The sequence below is a fragment of the Capsicum annuum genome, chromosome 5, assembly GCF_002878395.1.
Source record: "Capsicum annuum cultivar UCD-10X-F1 chromosome 5, UCD10Xv1.1, whole genome shotgun sequence".
Lineage (NCBI taxonomy): Eukaryota > Viridiplantae > Streptophyta > Magnoliopsida > Solanales > Solanaceae > Capsicum > Capsicum annuum.
The window spans coordinates 65,471,484-65,497,521 of record NC_061115.1 but is presented as its reverse complement, the minus strand read 5'-3'; the positions used below and the strand labels follow the sequence as shown (position 1 = coordinate 65,497,521).

Genomic DNA, 26,038 nt, shown 5'->3' with positions numbered 1-26,038 from the left:
GTGCATAGTATCTGATAGGCATGATAGCATATTAACAGGTGTTGCTATTGTATATCCAAATGTGGCTCACTGTATGTGCATTTATCATCTATGAAATAAAATCAAGGGTAGGTTTAAGAAGAACCAAAAGCAATTAAAGGGAATCTTATTTACAATGGCCAGAACATACATAAAAACAAACTTTGATCGACTTGCGAAAGACATAAACAAAATTGATAATAGGATAAAAGAATATCTATTTGATATAGACTATGAGAAATGGTTCATAGCTCATTCCCAAGTCAACAGGTCGATGGTCATGACTTCAAACATAACAGAGTCCCTAAATTCATCAAATAGAGAGGCAAGAGATCTGTCAATAAAAAATTTGCTACAATTCATGATGGATCTGGACAAGAGTTGGAATAATAAACATAGACAACTTTCATATAAAATATTTACAGAACTGAAAAATAAATACAACATAATAATGAAGAAAATCTCATTTTGTCAGATACAATGAAGGTATAACTTCTTATTTCTACTTCATAAAAGCTTACATATTCTAATGTGCCACACTATTTACTAATATATTTGTACATTGCAGGTGATGGGTTCTACTCACTATTCTTATGTAGTGATTGATGAAACTGAAAAATGAAACATTATGTGCATGTGTAAAAAAAGATGCTCCTGCCTATAATTTCAAGTAGATGACATACCGTATCCACATGCTATGGTGGTGCTAAATTACACACATATAAACTTACAAAGCTATTGTGCTCCATATTACACAAAAGAAATTTTTTTAAAAGCATATGAACTTCCAATTATAGCACTTCTTATTGAAACAGCTTGGCACTTTCCATCAGAGATATCAGCTAATATAGTCCTGCCACCAATCTAAAATCAAGACCAGGCAGATAAAAAAATAACAATCGAGGGCAGGGAATTATGAACTACTTTAAGCAATAAATTTCATCTGGGCGGTGTGGAAAAACAGAACACAATCGAAGAACATGTGAAAATTCTCCAACAAGAATCTAATAGAATACTTCTGCAAAAATACTTTTATGTTTTTCATTTTTTTCTTAAAAAAGACTTTTCTTTTCACAGCAATGTAATAGACTCCACTACAACAATGTTATTTTACTTCTTATACAGCACTTTCAGTGTTTAGAATAATGTTTATGTCTTTTGTATAGTGGAATAATCTAATTTTAATTTCATTCGTACTCTAAATATAGAAATCTGTGCATTTTGATGTTTCATTCATTTTTGGCACATTCTTTGGTGATGTGAACTAATCAACTCCTCTGAGCTGAGGAAATGTAATTTTTCTTCTACAATATCTAAAAAATACATATCATTTGTGTCAATCATCTATAATGCCTAGATATAGTTTGAATATATATATAGGTATTAGTATTTATATTTTGAATTTTTCGCACATTTTTTAAAAATACACTTAACAGCTTAGTCATAAGAATATCTATCTAAATTATTTCACTTTATTTTTCTTTAGCGTCTTGCTTAATTAACGCTTTACAGATTAAAACAGTAAAGGTAGATTTATACTTCATTGATATAAGTCATGTGTCAATCATGTATAGGTACTCTATATGGTTTAGATATAGGACCAAAATTAATTAGGGAATGCATAGCACCTCTATATATTGAATATAAATAATAAAACTACTTTTATAAACTATATAACTACTTTATCTCAACAATATAAAAGTTCTATATGTGGTTGGGATAAATGTATGAAATTGCATAAATATGCACTTAAACTGTATAACTACGGTATATAAATTGAATCAATGCAGTATATAAACTATCCTGTATATTAACTATGATCAAAATAAACTAACAGATGCACTATAATAAAATAAAAAATCACTTGTACAGAATTGTATCAAGTGCCAAATCATATAGTATTCATCATAATATCACAATAAAAATCTCCAGTGTATCAATACTAAAAAAACAACACTAAGCATTTTAACACTAAGCATATATTTTAGATCTATGCTTCAAAGACATTCCTAACTAAATTTACCGTACACCATCATTTTTCTTCAACAATCGATCAGTAGATTCATCTTCATTAATTGTAAATTGCCTTTATTACTTCTTTCCATAATTCCACAGGAATACACCATACCGAATTCGAATAGCATCACTATCATCTAGATGATTAAAAATTTCAAGACCATCAAGCAAATACTCAGCAACAAATACACCACAACCCCTTCAACATAATACATCATCAGTATAATTGACAAAAAATTATTTTAAAATAAGCAATTGAATGTACATTCCATATATTATGTGTTGGCTTGAGTTGGAAGTCCATCAACAATGCGAATATCAAAAGAATTAGCCACTGAAAGTCCATCACTCCTACTTTTCCAAAATTTAATATAAGATAGGAATTGTAAAATTAACTCTGAATATGCTGCAATTGATTTCTGAACACGAACGACATGTCTTGCACCATGTATTGAATCAAACACATATATGCACTGATCTTTAAAACACAACCTTGCTAAAATCCAGTGACACTTCTCAGCAAGATTAATTGGGAAAAGAACATTGTCAATGCTATTTCATGAAACGTTGCATCTCATAAAAAATTCAAGCATGTACTCAACAATTTGATGTTCTTGAGTGATAAGTGTTACATCTCTATTGTTCTCCATAAACCTCTTAAACAAAGTCCGAACTAAGCAGTTAAACCAATAATTGGTAGTTGTAAATTTAACTGAACAACCTTTAGGCCTGTATTTTAACTTCTTTCGCAAATAGTAAAAAATAATATCAATATGCTGAAAAGACGAACAATAAAACCATGTTACAATGCTAAAAATAAATACAAAACACTAATTAAAATCTAATAAATACGAACTACTCATATAATATGCATCATATACAATAAATCAGTATTCTAATTAGTTTATCACTAACAAGTACTATAACACATCCCATTTTTGGGCTAGACTTTGAAGCGTCGTTCCTACGTGTGTTAACTCTAATCTCATAAATTTATTTTAAATACATGTTTTATGATCCTTGAACAAAGTGGAGCTAAGAACCTTTGATTCGTCCATAATTTGATATTTGATTCTACAAGGGTTGACTTTAGATATGTATAATATTTTATATACATGAAATTTCTCAGATCAAGACCCACCAAATTGTATATAATTGAATCATATTTCCAATGATACCAATTTAGCCTTAATCTGATACCCGAACGAAAAGTTATAGCCATTTTTGTGAGAGGCAGTGAGTGAAGTAAATATACTCGTGCCACTCGGGCTATTGCACTGGGATAGAGGAGGTACCGTGGTCTTTACTCCCCCAGGCAAAAAGGGGCGGTGCCTGGTCTATTCCCGTGCTGTTTTAAACTTCTTAAGGATCGAGAGGCACTTTGGTCCTTTTCCCTCAATCCCAAACGTCCAATGGACGATTTATAACATCCCAAAGGGAATTATTTGCCCACTTTTCATCATCAAAACCTCACGTATTGTAATACCCCACACTTCTCCTAGTTCAAATTCGGCTCTAGAACATCAAAGATATTTCTTCAAAGATGAATATATTTTATTCCATATGAAAATTTTACGATTTAACTTTTTATCATGTGGGAAATATAATAAGCTTTCCATTGATACCAAATTCACCCAAATTCGACACTCGAACTAAAATTTAGAGCCATTTTAGTGAGACAATGTACCACCTGATACTTCAGCACATCGTGGAGCCATCCAAAATGGCAATTGTCAAAATCCAGTGAGCCTCAGTGATTTCACCGCATCATGGTGTCTTTTTAGTTCGCAACCAAGGTGATAGTGCGATTTCCACCGCGTCGCACCATATCAAGCAGTTTTCCAATTATCCAATTTCCAGTGAGCTGGTGCAATTATGGCGCATCGCGCCAGCACGTAAAATCAGAATTTTTTTAGTTTCGAATTTTAATTCCAAGGGCAAGACGGTCATTTTGCTACCCCTATATATACTCTTTAACACAATATTTCTCATTATTTCACCCAAATATACTAGTCTTCTCTCAATTTTTCTCAAGAACAACTTAGGGTTTCAACACAAAAGTTCAAGAACTCAACATTTCCCCCATTAACTTTTCAAGAATCAAGAATTTAAGGTATGCAGATGTTGATTCTAGGGTTGCTTTCACCCAAGAAGTTCAAGAATCCTTTTCTAAATTCAAAGATCTTATATTTATGAGTTTTTCATGATTCATGAGAATTGAAGTTAAAGTTCATGTTATTTTTAAGTTTTAATTCATGATTTGGTTACAAAGCTTCAAGCTTTGATCCTAGTATGTGATATTCATGTGATGTTCATGGTAAACCCTTTTCAAGTTGCATGTTAAGTGATGTTTTTATGTCAATTAAGTATAGAAATTGTTTAATAACCAAAGCATGCTCCCCATATGTTTGATAAAATACTTATGTGATGGAATTAGGGTCATTATAGCATGTTGACTAGAAATCCCCAATTGTGTGTAAATGTGTGCATGCCAAGTGTTTGTTAAAAAGCCTTAGTACATGAGTTGTGAAATGTTAGATTGAAATCCCCTAATTATGCGCTCTTTAATGCATGATAAGTGTTTGTTGTAAGACTTTGTTGAATGAAGTATGAGCGAATAACACGCCTTCCTATACTATCACATGTTTATGATTTCCAAGTACTTGAAGAGATGCTTTAATGATTGTAATGGTGAATGAAAGTCCATGGTCATGATTATTTAAGATGGTTATGTTTTACTTTTATGTTATCAAGTCCTGGGAATATTTATACCCGGCAAATTAGCTATTGTCTAGAGCCATGTCAGTTTTCACGATAATATAAGGCAAGCCACGATCCTTAAAACTCATCCAGTTATAGAATTCATTACTCTAAGATAGTTACAGAAATTAAGAAATCTCAGTAATTCAAGTATCATTAGCATTCCATCTTCAGTTCAGTACTCAGCTCAGATCTTAGTAGTATTCACAAATTCAGTTCACACCTCAGTAACATTCAAGTAATCAATTCAGAACTCAGTATCATTTAGTTAGATAACGAGATTTAGTAGTGTTTCGTCAGTTTTTAGAACCAAGTGAACTCAACTTAACTCAGTCAGATCAGTCAAGAAATATGAGCAGTAATAGATTCAACTCAGTCTAGTACAGTTTAAGAAAAAAAATCAGTTCAGAGTCTTTTAATTGGGAGTAGGACTGAGCACCGAGTGAACCTAGGGATGGGGACTCACCCATTAGCGAGGAATGAGATCCCTAGGAGCAATCCCTAAGTTGTAAAACTATGTAGCCAGCATAGGTACAAGATGTCACCCGTTAGATAGGACTGACATACTCAGGGATCACCCATTAGTATATTATATATATAGGACTGATACCAAGGGTCACCCGCTAGATAGGACTGACTCCATAAGAGAGGTATTTACCTGTGGCACAGTACTGACACCCTTCAAACTAGGGTTACAGTTTGGACCCCAACTTCGCTAGAAGAGGCATGTCGGTTAGATAACTACTTCCCACAGTCTTAGTTTCAGAATTAGTCTTAGTAAAGAAACTCAGTTTAGTAGTGCAGAGTAAGGACTGTTAGATACAGTCAATCATTATGATTATTAATAGACTCAGAGATCACCCGCTAGATAAGATTAGTCTCATATTTAGTTAATCAGCTTTAGTATTATCAGTTCAAAGATCACTCACTAGATAGAACTGATCTCAGACTAAGTCAAATCATATTCATTATTAGTATATACAGAGATCACCCGCTAGATAGGACTGATCTCAGATTTAGCTAAGTACTCTCATTATCAGTAGATACAGAGATCACCAACTAGATAGGACTGATATCAGATTTCAGTAGAGCATTCCTATTATCATTAGATTCAGAGATCGCCTGCTAGATAGGACTGATCTCAACTTCAGTACTCAGTTCTCAATATCAGAAGATTTAGTTATTCAGTATTTCAGTATTAGTAGTGAGTTCAGACGCTAGTAAAGTAGTATTCGAGTTTCAATATTCAGATTCACGATGATTTCAGTTATGGTTTGTGTATTCATGCATATGTCCTCATTTAGTACTCTCATGATTATTCAATTAAGTAATTGTTCATGCATAAGCCCTTGCATTTAGTCTTACCTCATCTTGCATACTCAGTACATTTCCACGTATTGATGCATTTGTGCTATGGTGTTTTAGTTTACACCATAGGTTCAGAGGAACGAGATCCAGAGCACCCTTAGCAGCTCAGTCCTAGTCAGCAGCAGTAGATGTAGCAGTTTGTCCTCTTTATTCGAGGATGATCCTTATTTTATAATGGCATTAGACTCAGTTTATTTTCAGTAGACAGAGTTAGTTGGGGACATGTCCCATCAGCTCCACATCTTAGACAGTTAGAGGATTTTCAGACAGATAGATTAGTATTCAGTTTTTCAATATTGATTATTTTGGATGTTTTGAACCTTATGGCAAGTTTCCGCCAGTTTTCTGCATTTATTTTAGTATATTATGTAGTGCTCAATTACAGATATCAAAAAGGGTTATCTTGTGGCCCCTTGGGGTCATGAGCACCGTGTGGCATTTGGTTCTAGAAAATCGAGGCGTTACACGTAAAATCTCCCTCTTTCCACCATAAATAAAGTTCAAGTTTTTTCTCAAGAACACAAGAATTTAATTTTTGAATTTAATATTTCTTCAAGAATCCAAGAGTTAAAACTTCCTAGTTCAATAAACCTTTAAGAAAAATCAAGAATAGAGTTTCTTTCACAAGTTCATCATTCAAGTTCTAAGATTCAAGATTTCTTCACTACTCAAGAAAATTAAGGTATGTGGAGTTATGAATAAGGATACTCCTTTTATCCTCTTACCCAAAACTAGTTTTAAATGTTGAATTTACATGAATTTCAATTTAGGGTTCATACCTAATTTTCATTATTTGAAGTTACGAAGTTACAAGTGATTTAAATACAGACTTGCATAACTATTTTTCCATGATTATGCATGTGAATTTCATGTGTTGAGAATTGGATTTCATTATCTTGACTAGAATTGTTGAAGTAATTAAAGATCATTATTGTTAAGCATGAATTTTTGTATGATTGGACATGATTTTAAAGAATGGGTTTTAAATCCCTAAGTTTAAGTGTTGATATCTCAATAAGCTTATGATTTTGGGCCTCTTTTACAAATTGTCTACCAAGGTTTAAGAAAGAAAGTTGATCTTTAGATCCTAAGCTAAGGTAAGGAATCCATGTTGTTCATACAGTTTGAGATTTAAAGAAGAGAAGCATAATTGATTTTAATTATAAACCCTTGTGCTGTTTAAGATTGATTTCCTAAAGTTATGAGCAATAAGTATGAGAGTAGTATTTAGCACTGAGTTAGGTATGATTCCAAGGTCTCATGTCCCAGAACTATGCGCCATCATAAGTTTATGATGTGCCCATAGTGGGCTAAGATAGTGATCACTTAAGATAAGGTTCTATTCTGATGGCAAGGGTAGAGTAGCTCTCCCTAACGTGGGTAAGAGTTATACTCCATGACAGGTCACATGGTTTATGTCAGTTAGAATAACCTCCCAAAGCACCTAAGTCTTAAAATAAGATTTCTAAATAGATTTGAGAAAACTAAGTGTAAAGGATCACAAATTTACTCAGACATTGTCTTACTTAAGACTTCAGTTATCAGATTTCCGCTTTAAATTTTAAGATTGATAAAGGTGAGCCCTTTTAACTTAGCCTGCATGATTTGAAATATAGGATAAGAGTACAGTTTATTAGAACTAAGTGTGATGGTTCACAAGAATTTCTTTTACTCTTTATTACTCATGATTTATGATTTTACACTTTTGATTACTCAAGGCAAGGTGAGTCACTTACACTTAGCATGCAGTTTTTGACAATTTGTATGAATAGTGCATTATTATTTTACTTATGGATTCATCCCTACATGCTCTGTACATTCCAAAAAGTACCGACCGACATCTACGACTATGTGTTACATTATTTAATAATATAGGTATCAGTTTAGTTGGAGTCCATATATCACGATCAGACAGTTGCAGATTCTGGCCCACAGATGATGAGTCCTCCTACTTCGGGAAATTTAGTTAGATGTTATTCATGTACTTTATTTTCTTACTCATATGTATTGATTAGTGGTAGTTGGAGTCATGTCTCAGCTATCTATATTCAGTCTAGTAGAGGCTTCTTAGACAACCAGTATAGTTGTTGTATTCAATTTCAGTTTTGTTTTGTATAGGCAAAGTTGTAATCATCTTAATATAGCTTTGTATTGATCAAGTTCAGAAAAGATTTATCTTTCACATTTTTCTTTAGATTTATGTGTTTTAATCGCTCATGAGTTATGCCAGTACAAGGGTTAGCTTGGGATCACTTGTGGTCCTAAGCACCGTGTGACGACTAGGGGTGGTCTTGGTTGGTTACAAGTACAAACATAAAAGCCATATAACCTACTTAACTAACAAATTCATTACTTACTGAATCAAATTAGGGTATTCCTGAGTATGCCAATGAGAAGAACCACTCTTTCATTTTAACGGTATCAACTTCATAGTCAAACAATTTTGGGTGACCATTGACAAAATCTGAATAAACAGGCCTTTAAAAAATGTTACAAAAATTGTAATATATGACAAAATAAAGTGAAACTAAAAGAAACTACAAATAGAAAACTTACATCTGTTTAATGCGCAACGATTTGGAAACAAACCTATTAAATCGTAATGTCGCTTTCATATCATCAATTCGCTCTGTAATACTCTTAACCAAAGAATGCTTTATATACAAGAGATATTTATTTGGCTGAGCATTCTCTGTGCACTTAGATAGTTTACCTTCAACTCTTCCACCACCAGAATTAAATTTTGACAAAAATGACGATTCACATATTGCTGCTGGTTTATGTAATTGGTGAGGAATAACACGTGTTTCATCTAACATAACAGTGAAAGCAGCCACCATATTTTTCTCAATTCCTTTAACATTATTACTTGTATTTGCATCAACCTTTCGAACATCATCATATAATGTACAAGTTGTATCAATCATTGCAACAATCTTATCGGGTTGAGTGAACTTAGAGATTTCAGTGTCTAGAATATCTGACGAAACAAGATCATTCTGGCTAAGCACTTCCACATCACCTTCATTTTGTGTTTTTTATCACGAAAAGATTGAGTAAATTTAGACACTTCAGAATCAGTAAAATTAGACCAACCACTATCAACCTAACTATTTCTACCCTCCCCTATAACCTTATTTTCACCTGATCTTTGTGTGAACTTCAAAAAATCAAAATTTAAAAAATTCTTCCAAGCACCATCCTTAAATGTTTCGTTCGCAGACTCAACGTTGACATGACCAACAACACAGTCACCTACAAAATCAACTTTTTTTCGACATCATTCATCAAATGATCAAATACATCATCACCCACAAAATCTATTTTTTCTACATAATACATCAAATTGTCACTTATATGACCTACTTTTGGTGCAAAAATATTTTGTTGTTGCACATTAGGTGAATCATCAACTTGATCATCATCTATACCACCAACATCAGGTGTATCATCATCTTTTTTTCTTTGAGTTGTCACCATTGTTATCACCATTTGATGTAGCAAGATGTACAAAAATTTTTGTAAGATAATTACAATAGTGTACATAAGTTTTTTTAAGAAAATAAAAAAAATTCAGAAAAAGAATACCTTAGATTCATTCTTTATATGTAGAGCTCAAAAAATTAATTCAAATAAGGATATAATAAACGTCTCCATCGAGGAAATCTTTTTCGTTAACTAAACATAAAAAGAAAAAAGTCAAAAGATCAAAAAACCTTCCAAATACCATTTTAACATCATTTCTCAGAAGTATCAATTCATTACCAGAGCTCAAATGACTACATTATTATTTACTAGTACAAGGCAAATCAGCAGAGTTCACAACTATATCCACAGATTTGAAATCAGGTAATTGAAGTATTGATTTTTCAAAAATCGATAGCATAATGTTACTCAACACTAGCCACATATAAAAAATAACACTCAACATTTAAAATGCACATAAACATTTCACAAAACATGTATACATTAAATTTTAAAATAATTATGTCCTTGCTCTTTCCTAATATCAAAAAATGCAGACTTTACCTCCTTGTACGTTGGTTTATGCTTTACAAATCAATTAAGTATACGTGGAACACTATGTCCAACTCGATCAGCAAGATGGCCATCGGCATAAGGACAACACTCATAAAATCAACACTGAAATGCTAAGGAAAAACCAACATAATGATACATAGTTTTTATCTGATAAACCTTAGAATTTATTGACTCCAACATTAGATGAAAACGTAATTTTTTCCAAGAAAATATTTTATAATTCTCAGATTTAACCAATAAGAAATTATTCTTCGTTATAACATCACCATATGTGATAGGAAAAAGAAAGATACGAATAAAGAATAAAATAGTAATTTTGTAAAGCATTTTGATCACATCTCCGCTTTTTTTTTTTTTTCATAAAACACTCTTCTAAATCAAGCTTTGTAATCTTGGTCTTTCCTGAAAAATACAACTTCATTAGCTTACTTCATGGACTAAGAGCAAACTCATTATGGTATTTTTTTAGTATATTTGAAGTCACTAATTATAGCAAACTCTTGTATGCCAAACTGTAACTTAGTGTATTCAGTTTAATCCATATTTCATCATCTCTCTCACAAACAAGTTTCCTAAGCCACATTCCATGAATAAGTTGATTTTGAGAAAAAATACTTGGTAAAGATACGAAATACCCGAGGCAACTATTCTTAAATAAATCAAGTTGCTTCTTATCCAACTTAGATTTCAAGGCAATCACAATACCACAGTTTACGTGCACAATCAGTTGGACCAAGAAACAAATCCCAAACCTACTATAAGTAAGTGTATTAAGTTCTAAATATTTCAAAAAGCTACATATATCACTCATACAGTATTCATTACCACACTGTTATAAATTATACTTAGTAACAATACATATATTCAAACTATACACATTTTTTATATGATGCTGATACACAAATAGTAATAACATCACATTATACAACCACTATACAGTAAATTACACAAACATCTTAGCCCTATATATTTCATATACAATACTGACACATGTTATATACAACAATAACACACATATCTCAAACATACACAAATTCTACATAAAAAATAAAATTTCTATCATACATAATTAATAGATAGAAAGCACATATAATGTACCTCAAAATCAGATAATTTGAGTATTTTTCTCTTCCAATGAACAAAAATTATTTTACTTTTCTTTTTGGATGATTGAGCATCATCTTTCTCCATTATTTGATCAATTTTTTGGAAGGAACAAGAGGATCTCCTTCATCATTCATATCAACCTTTCCCTTTCCCGTAGATGACTTACTATCATCTTCATCATTTTTTGAACGACTCTTTTTTTTTTTAATTTTCTGGGAAGAACAATAGGATCTGCTTCATCACTCACACCTATATTTGCCTTTTTTTAGCTATTTTTTTTTATTTCGGTATTGATGGATCCCCTAATACTTTATCTTAAGACCTAGTAATTCGACCAGGAGTACTACTTTGAGATGTATTTCTTGCGGCAAATGGTGAATGACTTTGAGATCGAGTCATTCGAACACATGCAATACTAGATATTTTTGTATTTTTCTCTAACACACTAGGTGGATGAACATTCTTCAAATTCTTTAATTAAACATCACGACTTGTTAAATCATCATCATTAATAACGAAGTTAGGATCAAACCTAATACCTTTACCAATCAATTTTGAATTAATATTAGTCTTTTTCTTTAATTTTATTTCCACAGAGTTTGGGTCAACTGATTACAATGCAAAAAAGTAAATAAAAAAATTCGAATGAGAAATTTAAAAAGTATTGAAAAACCCTATTAAAAAATAATACTCTAAAAAGGAAACTGTACTTAGTAGTTGAGTCTTTTTTTTTTAGGAAAAGGACATCCTGTAGATCTTTTTTTTTTCCTTTAGCTAAAATTGAATAATAGAATTGGGCCTTATTACACGAATGACTAATAAAATGTAGGAAAAATTACAGAAATTAGCATCCTTAAGACTATAATTACAATAAATAGCAGCACTTCTTCAAAATTGCAACTTATAGCAAAAGTAACAATATTTTACCCACTTCATAGTAATAGAAGAATATGTATTTTTCAGTTGTGTATATGTACTTATGAGTAATACATACATATTTGTATATGTATTTATATAGCAACATTTTACTTAAATACAAAATACAATTTGCTATTTTTCGTAATTATGAAACTGTTGCTATAAAAGTTATAATTAAGGCTACAGAGTTGCTATTTCTAAAATTTTTCCTAAAAGATATTAAAAAGGCCCGAAGATTTATTTCTATCCAAAACTTAAAACTTGGGTCATTATTTTTAAAAAGTGGTATAGATTGTCTTTTTTCCAAATTTGAAGATGCTAATCATTCTGTTTAAATCAAACTTAAAAACTTTGAATGAATATATAATCAATAGGGTTAGAGCGCCATGAGAATTTTTCATTTTATTGAAAATTATAGTGTTTGAGCATAAAATTATAAATATAATTAGAAATTATATTTAGTAGTCGTTTTGTCATGAATATGTTTTTCATTTTTTTTCGAAAAATTAATTCACTTTAGTAAAAAAAGTGAAAATAATAGTGTTTGACCATGAAAATTTCAAATACAATCTGAAGTTCTTTTTGGAAATGGGAAAACAAGAAAAACTTGTTTTCACTTTTTTCACTCCTACTTTTCTCACAAAATTTTAAATACAACTTTAATTTATATTCAAGGTCAAACCCAACTCCAACTTCAAATTCAATTCCAACTCTAAAAAATTATGATTTTCATGGCCAAACAGGGTCTTAGAAAAGTAAAACAAGTTGTAGTTTTTTCACTTCAACTTCTCTCACAAAAACTCAAAAAAAAAAAAAAAATTTATTTTCATAGTCAAAGGACCCGTTTGGTCATAAGAACTTTTTCACTTTTTCGAAAAATTATTTCAATTTAGCAAAAATTGAGTTGTTTGGCCATGAAAATTTCAAATCTAATTCTAAATTATTTTTGGGAAAGTGAAAACAAATTTTACTAAACTTGTTTTCACTTGTTTGCAACTTCAATTTCAACTTTATTTATTGTTACCAATAACTCCATTTTTTTAATTTGTACAAAAAAGCCTTATTAGTTTCATCCAACAACCAGAGTTAAATGTCTAACTACCACATTACCCATTTTTGCCTTCAATTTTTTTCTTCTTCCTCAAAATCTCCTCGTGATACAATGGAACCTTAATTCGTTCATTCTTACGACTCTTTATTCAACACCAACAACAAAGGCAACATTACTATCTTCTCTCATATTTAGTGGTATCTTGTAGGTAAATTAGTTAAGTTGGATGATTTTGATAGTTTTTAAAAATTGAAGATATAAAATTATATTTTAAAAATTCTTTCCAAAAATCTAAAAAAAAATTCTAAAAAGACATGGCCAAACACAACTCCAACTACACTTCAATTCCAATTCCAAAAGAAATTTTTTCATAACCAAACGCCTACAAACACAACTTCAACTCCAAAATTTTTAATTCTCATGACCAAATACTTACTTAATTTGATTAATCATTCTTGTATTGAGTTCTTGATTTCATTAAGTACTCATTCAACTCATTGAATTTACTACATATCTCCATGTAACGCAATTTCATGGAGGCTTAACTTAATTTTATATCAAACAGGTTTATGGTGTATCTTGCAACTCCATCTAGTTGTTATTGTGGTTGGTGTTGTCTGAATGCAGCCAAAATAAAAATACCATGCATCATCTACTTAATTTATTTTTCAAAACATATAGCGAGCGGAGAGTGTTATCGATTTTATTTTTTCTATTATCTGGAAATAAAAAAAATACCCACAAAAACCAAACCAAACTGATCAAATTGAGAAAATCACAACCGGCAAAGCTTCTATTATATTTGTTTGTTTTGATTTTACAACCAGGAAAATCAATTTTGTTGATTTGATTATTTTTTAAGTCAAAACAAGTCAAACAACACCATGAACACCCCTAATTTATTCATAAGTACATGACAATTGATAAAAATACCAAAACAATTCATGCATGAAAAAGGGAAAAAAATGCAAATAAACATTTTTAGCTTGTTTATTACAAGCTATAGCAAAACTTTTAAGCTTGCAAGTTATAGCAAAATGATATAAAAAGGAAAAAATATTTTTTTCTTTTATTTTTAAAAATAAAAAATAAATTTTATATGAGGAAAAAAGAGATTTCATACCAATAAAAAGGGATATCAGTTATTATTAGGATATCAATCATTCCCTTTATTGTCTCACAAACAGTTTCTGTTTCTTTAACTATACCATTTTCTCCTTCATAACATTCATACGTGTATTTTTTTTCAATTCTTCATTATCAAACATAGAATTTTTTTTTCTTCATCACAATTTTCTTTTAAATTCTTTCGCCCTAATTGTCTTATTTTTTTCTAATAATTTTTAACTAATAAATTTTGAATTTGCAACAATATTGATGGTAGAATTATTCTATGAAAATTGATGTCAATAAATATTATATGTTAATAATTTATTTTTCATATGTGATATATGCAATCTAGTATTCACGTACTATTTTAAACAATTAAGTTGAAATCATAGAACACAATACAATATTCATGTATTATTTTACATGATTTAAGTTGAAATCATGCAAAATACATAATACAATATTCATATTTTACACAATCCAGTCTAGTATTTATGTATTATTTTAAACGATTTAGTTGAAATTAATTTTTATATAACAAAATCATATTTTAGATGATTTTTAATAAATGATGTATTCTTATAATTTTAGTATCAAAATAGTATAGTACACAATATAATATTCATGAATTATTTAATAAAATGCGTTGAAATCAGCTTATATACTCATTTCATACTTAAGTAATTTTTTTTGAGTTATCAATACATTAAATTAATATTAAAATTGGTATCGTTGAAGTTTTGCATATGTCACATATGTATTGAAAAGGTTTTATGAATGTGACTATTGATATGAAAAATTATGTTGTATGTTACATAACATTTTTAGAGTATGTAATGGATATTGCATGAAAAGCTGTCACTGTACATACTGAAAATAAATTAATTGATAATTAGTTGATGTTAAATAATTTTTCATTGCAGTAAATAAAATAATCAGTATTAGTCATGGTTGATATTGATGTTTGCTTTCTGACGGAAGAAGCTGAAGTCAATTTTGAATGAAGAAAGAGTATAAGTGGTGAAATCAACGCATAATAACAATATATAATGGAATTCAAGCACAAAAATTGATAAATGAATTGAAATTGAATCCTAAAAGATAAAATTATTTGATAGATATCAAAATTGATACTCAAATAATCCTCTAAAGGAAGATATTTATTTATGAAGATGAATTAAAAAGAAGAAGTACAATTAAGATGAAACGTGTTTGAGGAAAAAATATTATTTTAATGAAGTAGTTATAAAAAGTGTGGAACTTTTTGAAATAAATAAATATAATAATAAATGAAGATATATATTTATTACCATAATTTGCTCTTCCCATAATTATAACACTCTAATTTTAGGAGACACTTAATACTACCTATAAAAAGGAAGTTAATTTATTGTAGAAAATATATTACCGAATTTAAAATAAAATAAAATAAAATAATTTTTTTAAAAAGGTGCTACAACTTGCAATTAAAAAAGTTATTAAAGCAATTATCTAAAAGTGTTTCTATAACTTATAATTTTTACTCTAATAAATGTATAAGAGATAATTTTCACCATGAAAAATTATAGGCTTAGTGTTTTGAAATGGGTCACACTTTCTGGATTGGATCATACAAATTATGGCCAAAGTATATTTATTTATCTGCCTAGCCATTTGACTCCACAAAAGTATCACAGGGACTTGTAGCAAACTAGTAAAAGATCAAAGAAATTTGAAAAATTAACTTAAATAGCAGCCCGTATAAGTTTTAAACTCAAAATAATTATATTTTATTTTGGTAACCTCATTATAACCAACTTTCAAGATTTATTTACTATTATTAGTCAAATTATTAATTTGAGTTGTAGGACTCTTTTTATTTTAATCACATGTTTATAAGGATAAGGGATAAGTACAAAATCTTTTATCTCCCCCTTCACCAGTGTCAATAGTGCTCTAATGGCAGCCAACAACCAAAAAATAACGTCTTCCTCATCTAGTCCTTTTGTCAAAATAAACATGATCACCACTTCGAGTGATATGTTGTCATGTAAATTTGACTACCTATATGGAGTAGATGTGTTGCCACTGCAAAATTAGATATCCACCACATATCTACCTCTACCAAACCCCTATCATCCCTTGCAAAAAAGATATATAATCCCTGAATAAAGATCCACTCTATGGTGTAAAAAAAGCCAAAATGAGTTAAAGAATATGTTGCTACTATAAAACTTGTCCAATACCCTATTCTTACAACTTAGGTTGAACAGTTCATATCCCTGCAAATACCAGATGACTTTCCACAACAATGGAAAAGTCTTGGGTTCAATCATTGATAAGTGGTAATTTTACCACTCATTTGTACCAAATATTTATGCATACTATCATGTTTTGTATTAGAAATGCGACATCAACATGATTTAAATGCACTAATAGCCATATTTTGCAGGTATCTAGCTGAGAAGGTGAAAAGATATGGATTAGAGCTAAAAAGGGATTAAATGAAAGCAAAAGGAGTGCAACTGGGGACCTGGAGTAGTTCAGCCTCAGTTACTGTGACCGCAATCGTCAAGTTTCGATTGGGGTCAGTGAAGATGGTCAGCATAATACAATCGAGGATCACAACTGCGGTCGCGATCAAGCCTGCACAATCGCAGTTTAGCGGGAATATGCCCAGGGCAGTTTTGTAAAATTGCATAGACGAATCCCAAATCATATATAGATAAAATCCCTTTCTTCTTTGGGTATTTCTTACCTCATAGATATTTTTGAATTTTAAGCAATAAACCCTAATTGGGCAAGTGTTCAACTAATTGTGGAGGCTTGATTTCTTAGTAATTTTTGTGAAGAATGAATGTTTTGGATGACCCTCATGGTATATCTTTCTTTACTTTCTTCATGAGTAGCTAAGTAATTTAGTTTTGGGATTATATTGAAATAAAGTTTAATTGTGTGTGGGTGTTGTTGTGTTTGCATGATTTTTAGTTGTTGACTATGGATTTCACCACTGATTAATTATGAATTGGAATTTGTGGGTGAAAACCTCAAAATCTAGAAACCCTTCATCATCCTTGAAAGAGGGATGAATGTGAACATAAGGTAACCCATAACATCCTTGAAAGAGGGTTATAGAGGGACAAAGTAATGACGGACAATTAAGCCTATGGTTTTCTACCTTTTGCAATCTTTGAAATAAGTGTATTAGGAGTATAAATCTTGTCAAAAACATCATCCTAGAAATAGGGATGCTTGATTGAGGTTTTGGGTGATTATGAATTGTACACTTGTTAGGTGCTAGAAAGAGCCAATGGGTGAAATCATTGTGCTTTTATTGAAAGATTAACCACAATGATCTTCGACCTAGCGTATCCTTTAGTCATCAACTAAGTTTCATGCTAAACCATCATCAATCCACATGCTTTTACTTTTAGGTAGACATAACCTCAAGATATCCTCAAATCTTGATTTTAAATCACAAGTGTCATATTCGTGCATTGTTAGTCAACAATCATTACAAACAAATCCCCCCATTTTATTTTACATGTCCTCTTTGTTAGCATTTCGGGTAACCTTTTAGTAATTAGAGCACCCTAAGACTTGAAATTTGTAATTCGCTCCTTGAGGATTCGACCCCAACTCAAGTTAGGTTATTGACAATGACTGCCTCACCCCTCAAACATGGGAGTGAGTTGAGAATTATCAATCATCTCCATATTGGTGCTTATGAATCAGTTTAACTTATCACGGAAGAAAAGGCAGGCCAGTACTAGTGCATTTTTTCCTTCTTGATAGTAGATTTGACGAGTACCAATATGTGAACTTGGGTATGTAGGAAATTATCCTGGACGTTGGGACATTTTTTTTTCACGTTATTACCTAACTTTCACATACCCTTATCTGATCCATATCGTATGAAGGTAATAATAATCTAAGTACAGATCTTTAGAGTACCGTAGGATAAAGACGTAACTCGAGAAACTCTTCATTACCAGATGTTTTGGTGAGCGCAAACTTACACCATGAACTTAACTCCTCCATCTGGAGAGAAATCTCTGTTCCTACACATAAATGCAATAAGAAGAACTACATAGTATACGAATATCCCAACACACATATCTAGGGATGAACTGCATGATATTCTTTCAGCTTCATGGATCGCAAGTTATGAGGAGTTAAGAGACTATCCTCAACCTCTCCATTCCATTAGTGATACTGGTGACTCCTATTATGAGATTCCATATCGACCATTTTTTACATCCCTACGTACAAATTGAGTGAACACTTCCCTAATTTTTAGGATTCGAGAGCAATATTTAGGCTCCTCACCAGTTTCATGAAAGCCTAAGATTGGATAAATCAATTCTATCATGAGGGTCGTAGCCTGTTCTGGTGCAAAGGCCCCTTTTCAGGACACTACCTGTGGAGGACGAATTGTGACTATAAAAGGTGCAAAAAAGATAATGTCCAACACGCTCAATCTGAAGTCAACCCTCAGATGCTTATGTTGTCCCTTTCAAGATCTAGTCACATAAATGCTTTCTCACAAAACCACCACTCTGCAAAGGATAACCCAAGCTATGCTCCAAATTGCCAAATGGTATCCTACCAGTCCTATAAGATGGATTGATCAGAATCTAAAACCACTAACAAGTCCTAAAACAATGGCTTGACACCCTACAATAGAATGTGTGTACACCAGACACCTCACCATTCTACTCCCTCAGCCAACATAAAAAAGAAACTGCTTTCCAGAAAATCCAAATCCAATACCTGGAGTATGAATTCTCAAAGCACAACGCATGCATGAGGTCCTCAAAATACAACAACCCCTAAATTTCAGGTTAAATCCAATATCATATCCCATATCACCATAAAAGTACCTCTTATAATATAAGGGCCATAAATTTATCAGTCCACCAATACCCAATCCACTAATGCCTATATCCTAAACTATAATATCTGATGATAAACCAACGCTTGGGCTTGAAATCACCAAAGTCATATGGGAAACAACAAATGTTCCTCTTATTCAGAAAATATCCTAAAATTATGATACAGAGAAACAACAATAGAGCATAAATGACCAGTCAATTGATCCAGCACATATGATGATCTCAAGTTATGAACCAAATCCCACCACTTCAGATAGTCTCTTACAAATCCTCGATGAAGACTACCACAATAAAGAACATGTTTCTCTAAAATAATGCCTTCTCGAGGATAATCACAAGACCGCTGAATTGACCAACCTCGATCAAGTTGATCTAAGTCTTATTATTTTAAGGAATGATGAGCCTATTCCAAAAGAGTTATCTCCTCACATAGACTCCCATCCTCCTAAAAAATATAAGGAAACTTAATTCGGCAATACCATGTCCAATAACATTCCATGTCGAATGAACGTTTAAAATTTGTACACTCTAATACAAAACATGGCGATTCAATTCTCAAGCCCGATGGGTCTCCCCAACTCTTAAAGCGCCAAGTAAGAAACAAGAGGTACATACAGTATAGACGAGCTAAAAAATGTAAACCCCCGGATACGGAACCTATAACTAGTAAAGGTGCAAGATCCTCCAAAAAGAGAAACTCAGGAAAGAAAAAATGCTTCAACTACCATGATAAGGGAAACTTTGCAAAAGTATTTCCTAAATCCAGAAAGGCCAAAATGGAAGATCAAACCTCAGAGAAATCCATGGCTTCTTAGTTCCCAACCGAAGATGATGCGCTTCATGATCTTCATCCTGATGCAGACTGCATTCTTGAATCTTTATTCAACACAGATAAAAAAATATCCTAGGATATCCCATCTCTCTTTATTGATGGCTAACCACAACCTTTCATTAGTAAATAGTCATCCAATACTAATCCTATGGATATACGATATAAGACTGAAGATGAATTCCCTGTTGGTTAATATGTCAAAGATAATATAGATACCCGACAACCCTCAATCTAATTTCTCGAGGATGAATATCTACCCATATTCGAGAAACACTCTAAAGAACTAGAGGTCTCTAAATCAGTCTCTGATCAAGATGAGATGACTAGTGATCTAGTCCCAGAAAAGAGGCAAGAACCAACAACAGAGGAAAAAGAAACCATTGTTTCGATTCCGCCTTGGCCTTATGAAATTCAGGACTTCCTCACTCTCATGACGATGAAGAATCTGGCTGAACAAGGACAATACATGTCACTGTCATATTGCATATCCACATTCTTCATAATTCTCACTGATTGGTAGAGTGCACTTGGTATTATGGATAAAAATACTTATCTCACATCCTAAGACTTTACCGTCAACATCCAAATCCTACAAGAAGTCTTTTGCAAAGATGAGAGCTACTCCAAGTAGGCCATCTTTTAGGCCTAAAAAAAATATCTATACAAGAAGAGATCTGTACTGAAGCAGATCATCCAAAATAACCTAGCTCTTGATCATCCTTGCAGTAGGAACAATCTTGTTACAAAGTCCGACTGTCCCTACTCAAGCCATCAGGTGAGATCCCAAAGAAAGTTGTGGTTCAGAAGATTCAAACTACCTAGGCCTCTAAATGATGAGACTAAGGGGATCAAGCAAACCAGGTATTTCAGACGAAGAAGCTCAATGAAGGACAAAAAGAAGAACAGTTGCTTAATTTATTGAAAGCCTGGTGACTTTACAAGAAAATATCCTCAAGTCAAAAAGTCGATGGACTCTGTCCACTTCTTTAAGGAAATAACTAATCATGCGGGAATCTATCTCAGCAAAGAGAATAACCTTGAATTAGTTTTCTCACTGGAAGAAGAATATACGGAGGACACTTTCCTCTCCATGAATATATATGAAGAATCAGGTGATATCCATGCTGATGATCTTTACCTGATATCTAACACCGGAGAAGACAACCAGAAACTAGCTAGTGAAATTCATATGTTTAACACATCAAGAATATGATCTTCCAGAATAGCAGATTGACTTCATATCCGTTCAACTAATATGTGGATCCCTTCGATCCATCTTTTCTCCTAGAATAAAGGACTTTCTACAAGCTTTAAGTATTCAAAAAGTATGTCGGATCCATCCTAAAGTCGTTCTAAGTGTACCCAGAATACCTTTTCTATCATATGTTCATCACACTAGCCAATGACTTCCAGCAAGAACTTCTATGGCTATTCTAGTACCTATGCCACTGGTACTACATCATCATAGACCTCAAGTGTGATGCCTTTAGGCATTTTGATTGAATCCAACCAGCTCTAAAGAGATTCATACTATGGTTTAAGCCACGATAATATTGGATTTGGTGCTTCAAAGATTTCTATGATGCAATGGTCTTCATGCTGCATCGTCCGATAGGTATCATATACCATGATGTCCAAGCTCAGCCAAAAATTTCACTACTCTGGAAATTTTCCATTTAAATACTCTCTTAAAGATAAATATTATAAAGCACATCACTTTATTTTCTAGCAGAATATATGCATTCTAAAGAAAATATGTTTGAAGGAATGGGGAAAATGGAACTACACTGACAATCATCCTCACCGGGATGAAGCCCGACGAACGATTAAGGAATATCAACCACCATATGATATCACGAGAAATGAAGTCACCAACTCCATAAAAAGAATACGGCTAAAGACTCCCTCATAGAAATGCAAAGATTCATCTAACAGAAAGAGTTACTTCACCAGATTAATGAAGAGAAGCTTGAAAGGGCAAGAACACCTCAAGCAGAAGCACGAGATCCATTGTGGATAAAAGAAGGATACACGAGGTCATCGCTGGCACTATCCAACACAGCCTGAAAAGATGATGCCAAATGATATGTGCAAGAAAGTTACCTTTTCTAGGGATGGGCATATTTGGGTTTAAACTAATTTCAGTTTGGTTTTTTGATTTTTTTGGATCAGTTTTGGATTTTAATTTTTGAAATATGATTAAACGGTTTGGTTTTTGGTTTTTCAAAAGAATAATTCGGATAAACCAATAAACAAAATTCTATAAATAATTGATAATATATATTATTATATATATATAATATTTTATATATAATAATATAATATAAATATATAATAGCAACCCTAATAGCTAATAAGTAATAGTACACCACATACAACTAACAACAAACATCAGTCCAATAGTCGAATAATCGATCGAACCATAGACCACCGGCGAAATCATCATGTGTACAACAATACCAGAGCCGGCGACTAGACGACCATTATGGGCTGTGGCCCGTAGTGCCGACTGTGGTCTTTTCGACAATGACCACTCTTTCGAGTTCTGACTATTTATGCAAATTGTTAGAGTACGTGTCCTACTAATTGCCTATCTATGGAACAAGTAAGTAAACGTGGTTCACAGAAGTAAACTGAACATAGTGTTTTTATGTGGAAAACACCTGGCTCAAGAAAGGTGTAAAAAATCATGATCTGTACCTCTACAGGATTTAACCCAACTTTACTAAAATACTTGAGCCTCAACAATCAATAAAATTACAAGACTTTTTGTAACCTAGGAATTAAAACTTCTAACTCCTTTTACTATAAAAACACTAATCTTCCCAAAATAAGTGTTCCTAAGTCTTCGAGTTCCCAAAATTGAAGACAACAACTCCTAACTCAGTTTATAGATTACTGATACTAGAATCTATGACTCATTATAATACCAGAACCTAACTACTATACAGTTTATGACCTGTTAAGTAAGAGGATTGGTTCTTCTTCAAGTATGTATACTGATTATTGATTGACTTTTTCAGTACGTGTGTGAGTACTGGCTTTGAGTCATTTTGCTGTATTTAAGCCAACCTGTGATAGAGTCCTTTTTGATGTTCAATTCGTTCTTCAGTAGAACTCTATCAGTTAATTCTTTTCCCTTTTGCTGCCGCCTCACCTTTCCTAGTTTTGATAGGATTCTTTTAATTCAAATTCTCTTCTTACTGAACTCCTTGATCAACTTGACTTCTTCAAGACTTCTAGTCAGATCTAACTCAGCTTCTGATGTAATCAATGTTATCTAAGTTTGTCTTGAACACATAATAATATCATCCAAACTCCTGTGCTAGCTAGACTATTTCACCTTGAATGGACCAGCTTCTTCAACGTGTTTTATTCAGCTGTCTATCATCAAAACTCCCCATGCCCTAACAAATTCCTCCTTTTGATGATGACAAATATAGTAGCTTTATTATTACAAAATCCTGACATACTTAGGAAGGAATTAAATAATAGAATCACAGTAGAATGAAATAGGTTAGTCAAATTAAGTTATAAGCATTGTATAATCTGTTCTTCTCTCTTTTAACATCATCGAAAGGCTGAGCCATCAAGTAAAAATTGTTTAATAATTATGGCCACTGGGGCTATCACTAAAATAAGCAAGATTCAGAGCAAGAGATAACTATGCATTGAATTAAGCAGAAGTAGATCAAGTGAAGCAAAATAGGTCCAACATAAATAAAACAAATACAATTATTGCTATCCAGTAAAACAAAAAGAGAAACAAGGTGAACAGGAGAGCATCATAGTGAATGGGCTTAAAGGATGAAGAAGAATTTTAATTAGAGAAGGTGGAGGGAATAAGGGAGGTCAACGTCCTAAGGATATAAGCATTTTTAGCGTGTTTCTTATCCAAGATTTCTATAAGGGATGCAATTTTAGCTTCAAGAACACTCTTTTCATCTTTATGAACAGCCTTGGTAGCTACCAATGCAGCCTGTGCACCCTCTAGCTGACCCTTCTTTGCCTTTAAGGCATGTCACAACTTTTGCATAGGGTTGTCAGTATGTCTCATGGTAGTAGGTAACCTAGCATGGTTCAGTTGTCCAATCATATCCTTAGTCGTCTGCAAGGATCATACCTTGATAGGTACATGAAAATCATCAAAAACAAATGCAAGCCAGAACTGATAGGGCAGAGCATGGTCATTTGTATCTTTAATAAGTACCCTTTGCATATGCTTAATGATGAGTAGAGGAAGGTTTATTGGAATCTCAGAATCCAATAGTTCCATTAAGGTAAGATCAAGAAAACTTGCAACTGTGCATCTTTCCTATCGAGGCAAGATCATTTTGTGAACCACATCAAAATAGGACTGATAGAGAGGGGAAATCTCATTTTTCATGACCCTATGATGAGAAGAAAGAAGAGGATTCCCAAATAATTTTCTACAGATATCAAGAATGGATGGAAGATTATCAAGAGGTGGCCAAGATCCCTTCACATAATGACTTCAACCACCAGTTAGAACACTGAGAATTCCACCCAGATCAGTAGGATAAAGATTAATGGTTTCCCCATGAACTGTGGTTGAAATCATTTCCCCAATTGCAACTTCATTGGTATAAAACTCATACACCTCAGTTTTACCAAATCTTATCTGATGATCACCTTGAAGAAATAAGGATGACCACTCCTGTGCTGTCAGTTTTGAAACTAATGTATCTATATTAGGATTCCCAAACCTAGTGACAACTCTTCCTCTAGTCATCTTTCATTTCTGCAAGTGTAGAGCATGTTCTGACTGAGAAGTTTTATCAGTAGTAGTATCAATATGAATTTCATCATCAGAGTCAATAGAAGTAGGAGGAACATGAGGAGTATCAGGAAGATAGTCTAAATCTGAGTCAAATGGATCAGAAGAACCAGGTTGTGGAGCTTATTTCTTGGGATGGGAAGTAGATTTTGGAGAAACTTTAGAGGAGGTGGACCCAAGACCAGTAGTGACTTCGATAGTAGATTTTGAGGATGATGAGGGTTTGGGAAAGAATAAAGACTTTAAGGGTTTTTCTATGATATACTTGCATTTTCTTTTGGAGCGGAGGAGAATATCAGGAGAGGGCTCACGTGGGGGAGTAGAAGAATCTTCTCTTTGTTTCCATCCCCGAGTATGTGGAGTTTGGAATGAATGGATGACAAAAGAATATTTTACTTGAGTATTGATGTCAACATCAATGGGGACAGAAGATGGTTTTCTTTTCAGAGTTGAGCATGGCCGTCTAGGGATAAGATTAGCAATGGGAATTTCATCGCGATCAAGGATCTGAAGAAGATGCACAGGTAATGGTAAGGGTTTTGAAAAAAGAGAAGGTTTGAAGAAGGAGTGAAAGAATGGTTGTGGTGGAGGTTAATGGAAAATTAGATAATTTGATAGGGATTTGGGGTTGGATAAGGGAAGGTAAAGTAATGTTTTGTAGAGGAAGGATAGGATGAGGAAGACGCCATAGATTGTTGGATTTTTAGAGATTAAGAAAGAAGTGGAGATAGAAGAGAAAAAACGGTGCGTATTTAAGATGAGTGAGAAGGAAGTTGAAACGTGAAGGGACTGTGATACAAAGAAATGTGTTGATGTAGAGGTGTTGTAATGATGGGAAAGGTCTGTCAGCCTTTTGAAGAAGAGGACTGTTGGTTTTTGGCGGTTGTAATCATGACAAAGTGAACTATGTAGATAACCTGTTTCTCTTAATGCTACCATGGAAAACAATAACCATACCTTGTGTTCTGATTAGTCCATGACTACTCATGCCTTAATAATTCAGTCGATCTGCAAAAAATAACACATAATTATACCACGTTTCTTCAAAATCTTGGAATTAGGATACACAACTAAATGTGTAAGACTGAATTAATCAATACTCACTAAGGTATAGCATATTCTAGTCAATCATTGAGGGAGATTTA

The 26,038-nt window shown here is 32.6% G+C and overlaps 1 protein-coding gene across 1 annotated transcript in view; it reads right to left on the bottom strand.

The window, feature by feature from the left end:
- Nucleotides 1-22,083: 22,083 nt before the first annotated feature.
- Nucleotides 22,084-26,038, bottom strand: part of LOC124898506 (uncharacterized mitochondrial protein AtMg00820-like) — an 8,191-nt gene continuing 4,236 nt past the window's right edge. The window contains exon 3 of the mRNA XM_047412143.1: nucleotides 22,084-22,158. Within this exon, the coding sequence (XP_047268099.1) occupies nucleotides 22,084-22,158 (75 nt within the window). The remainder of the gene's footprint in view (nucleotides 22,159-26,038) is intronic.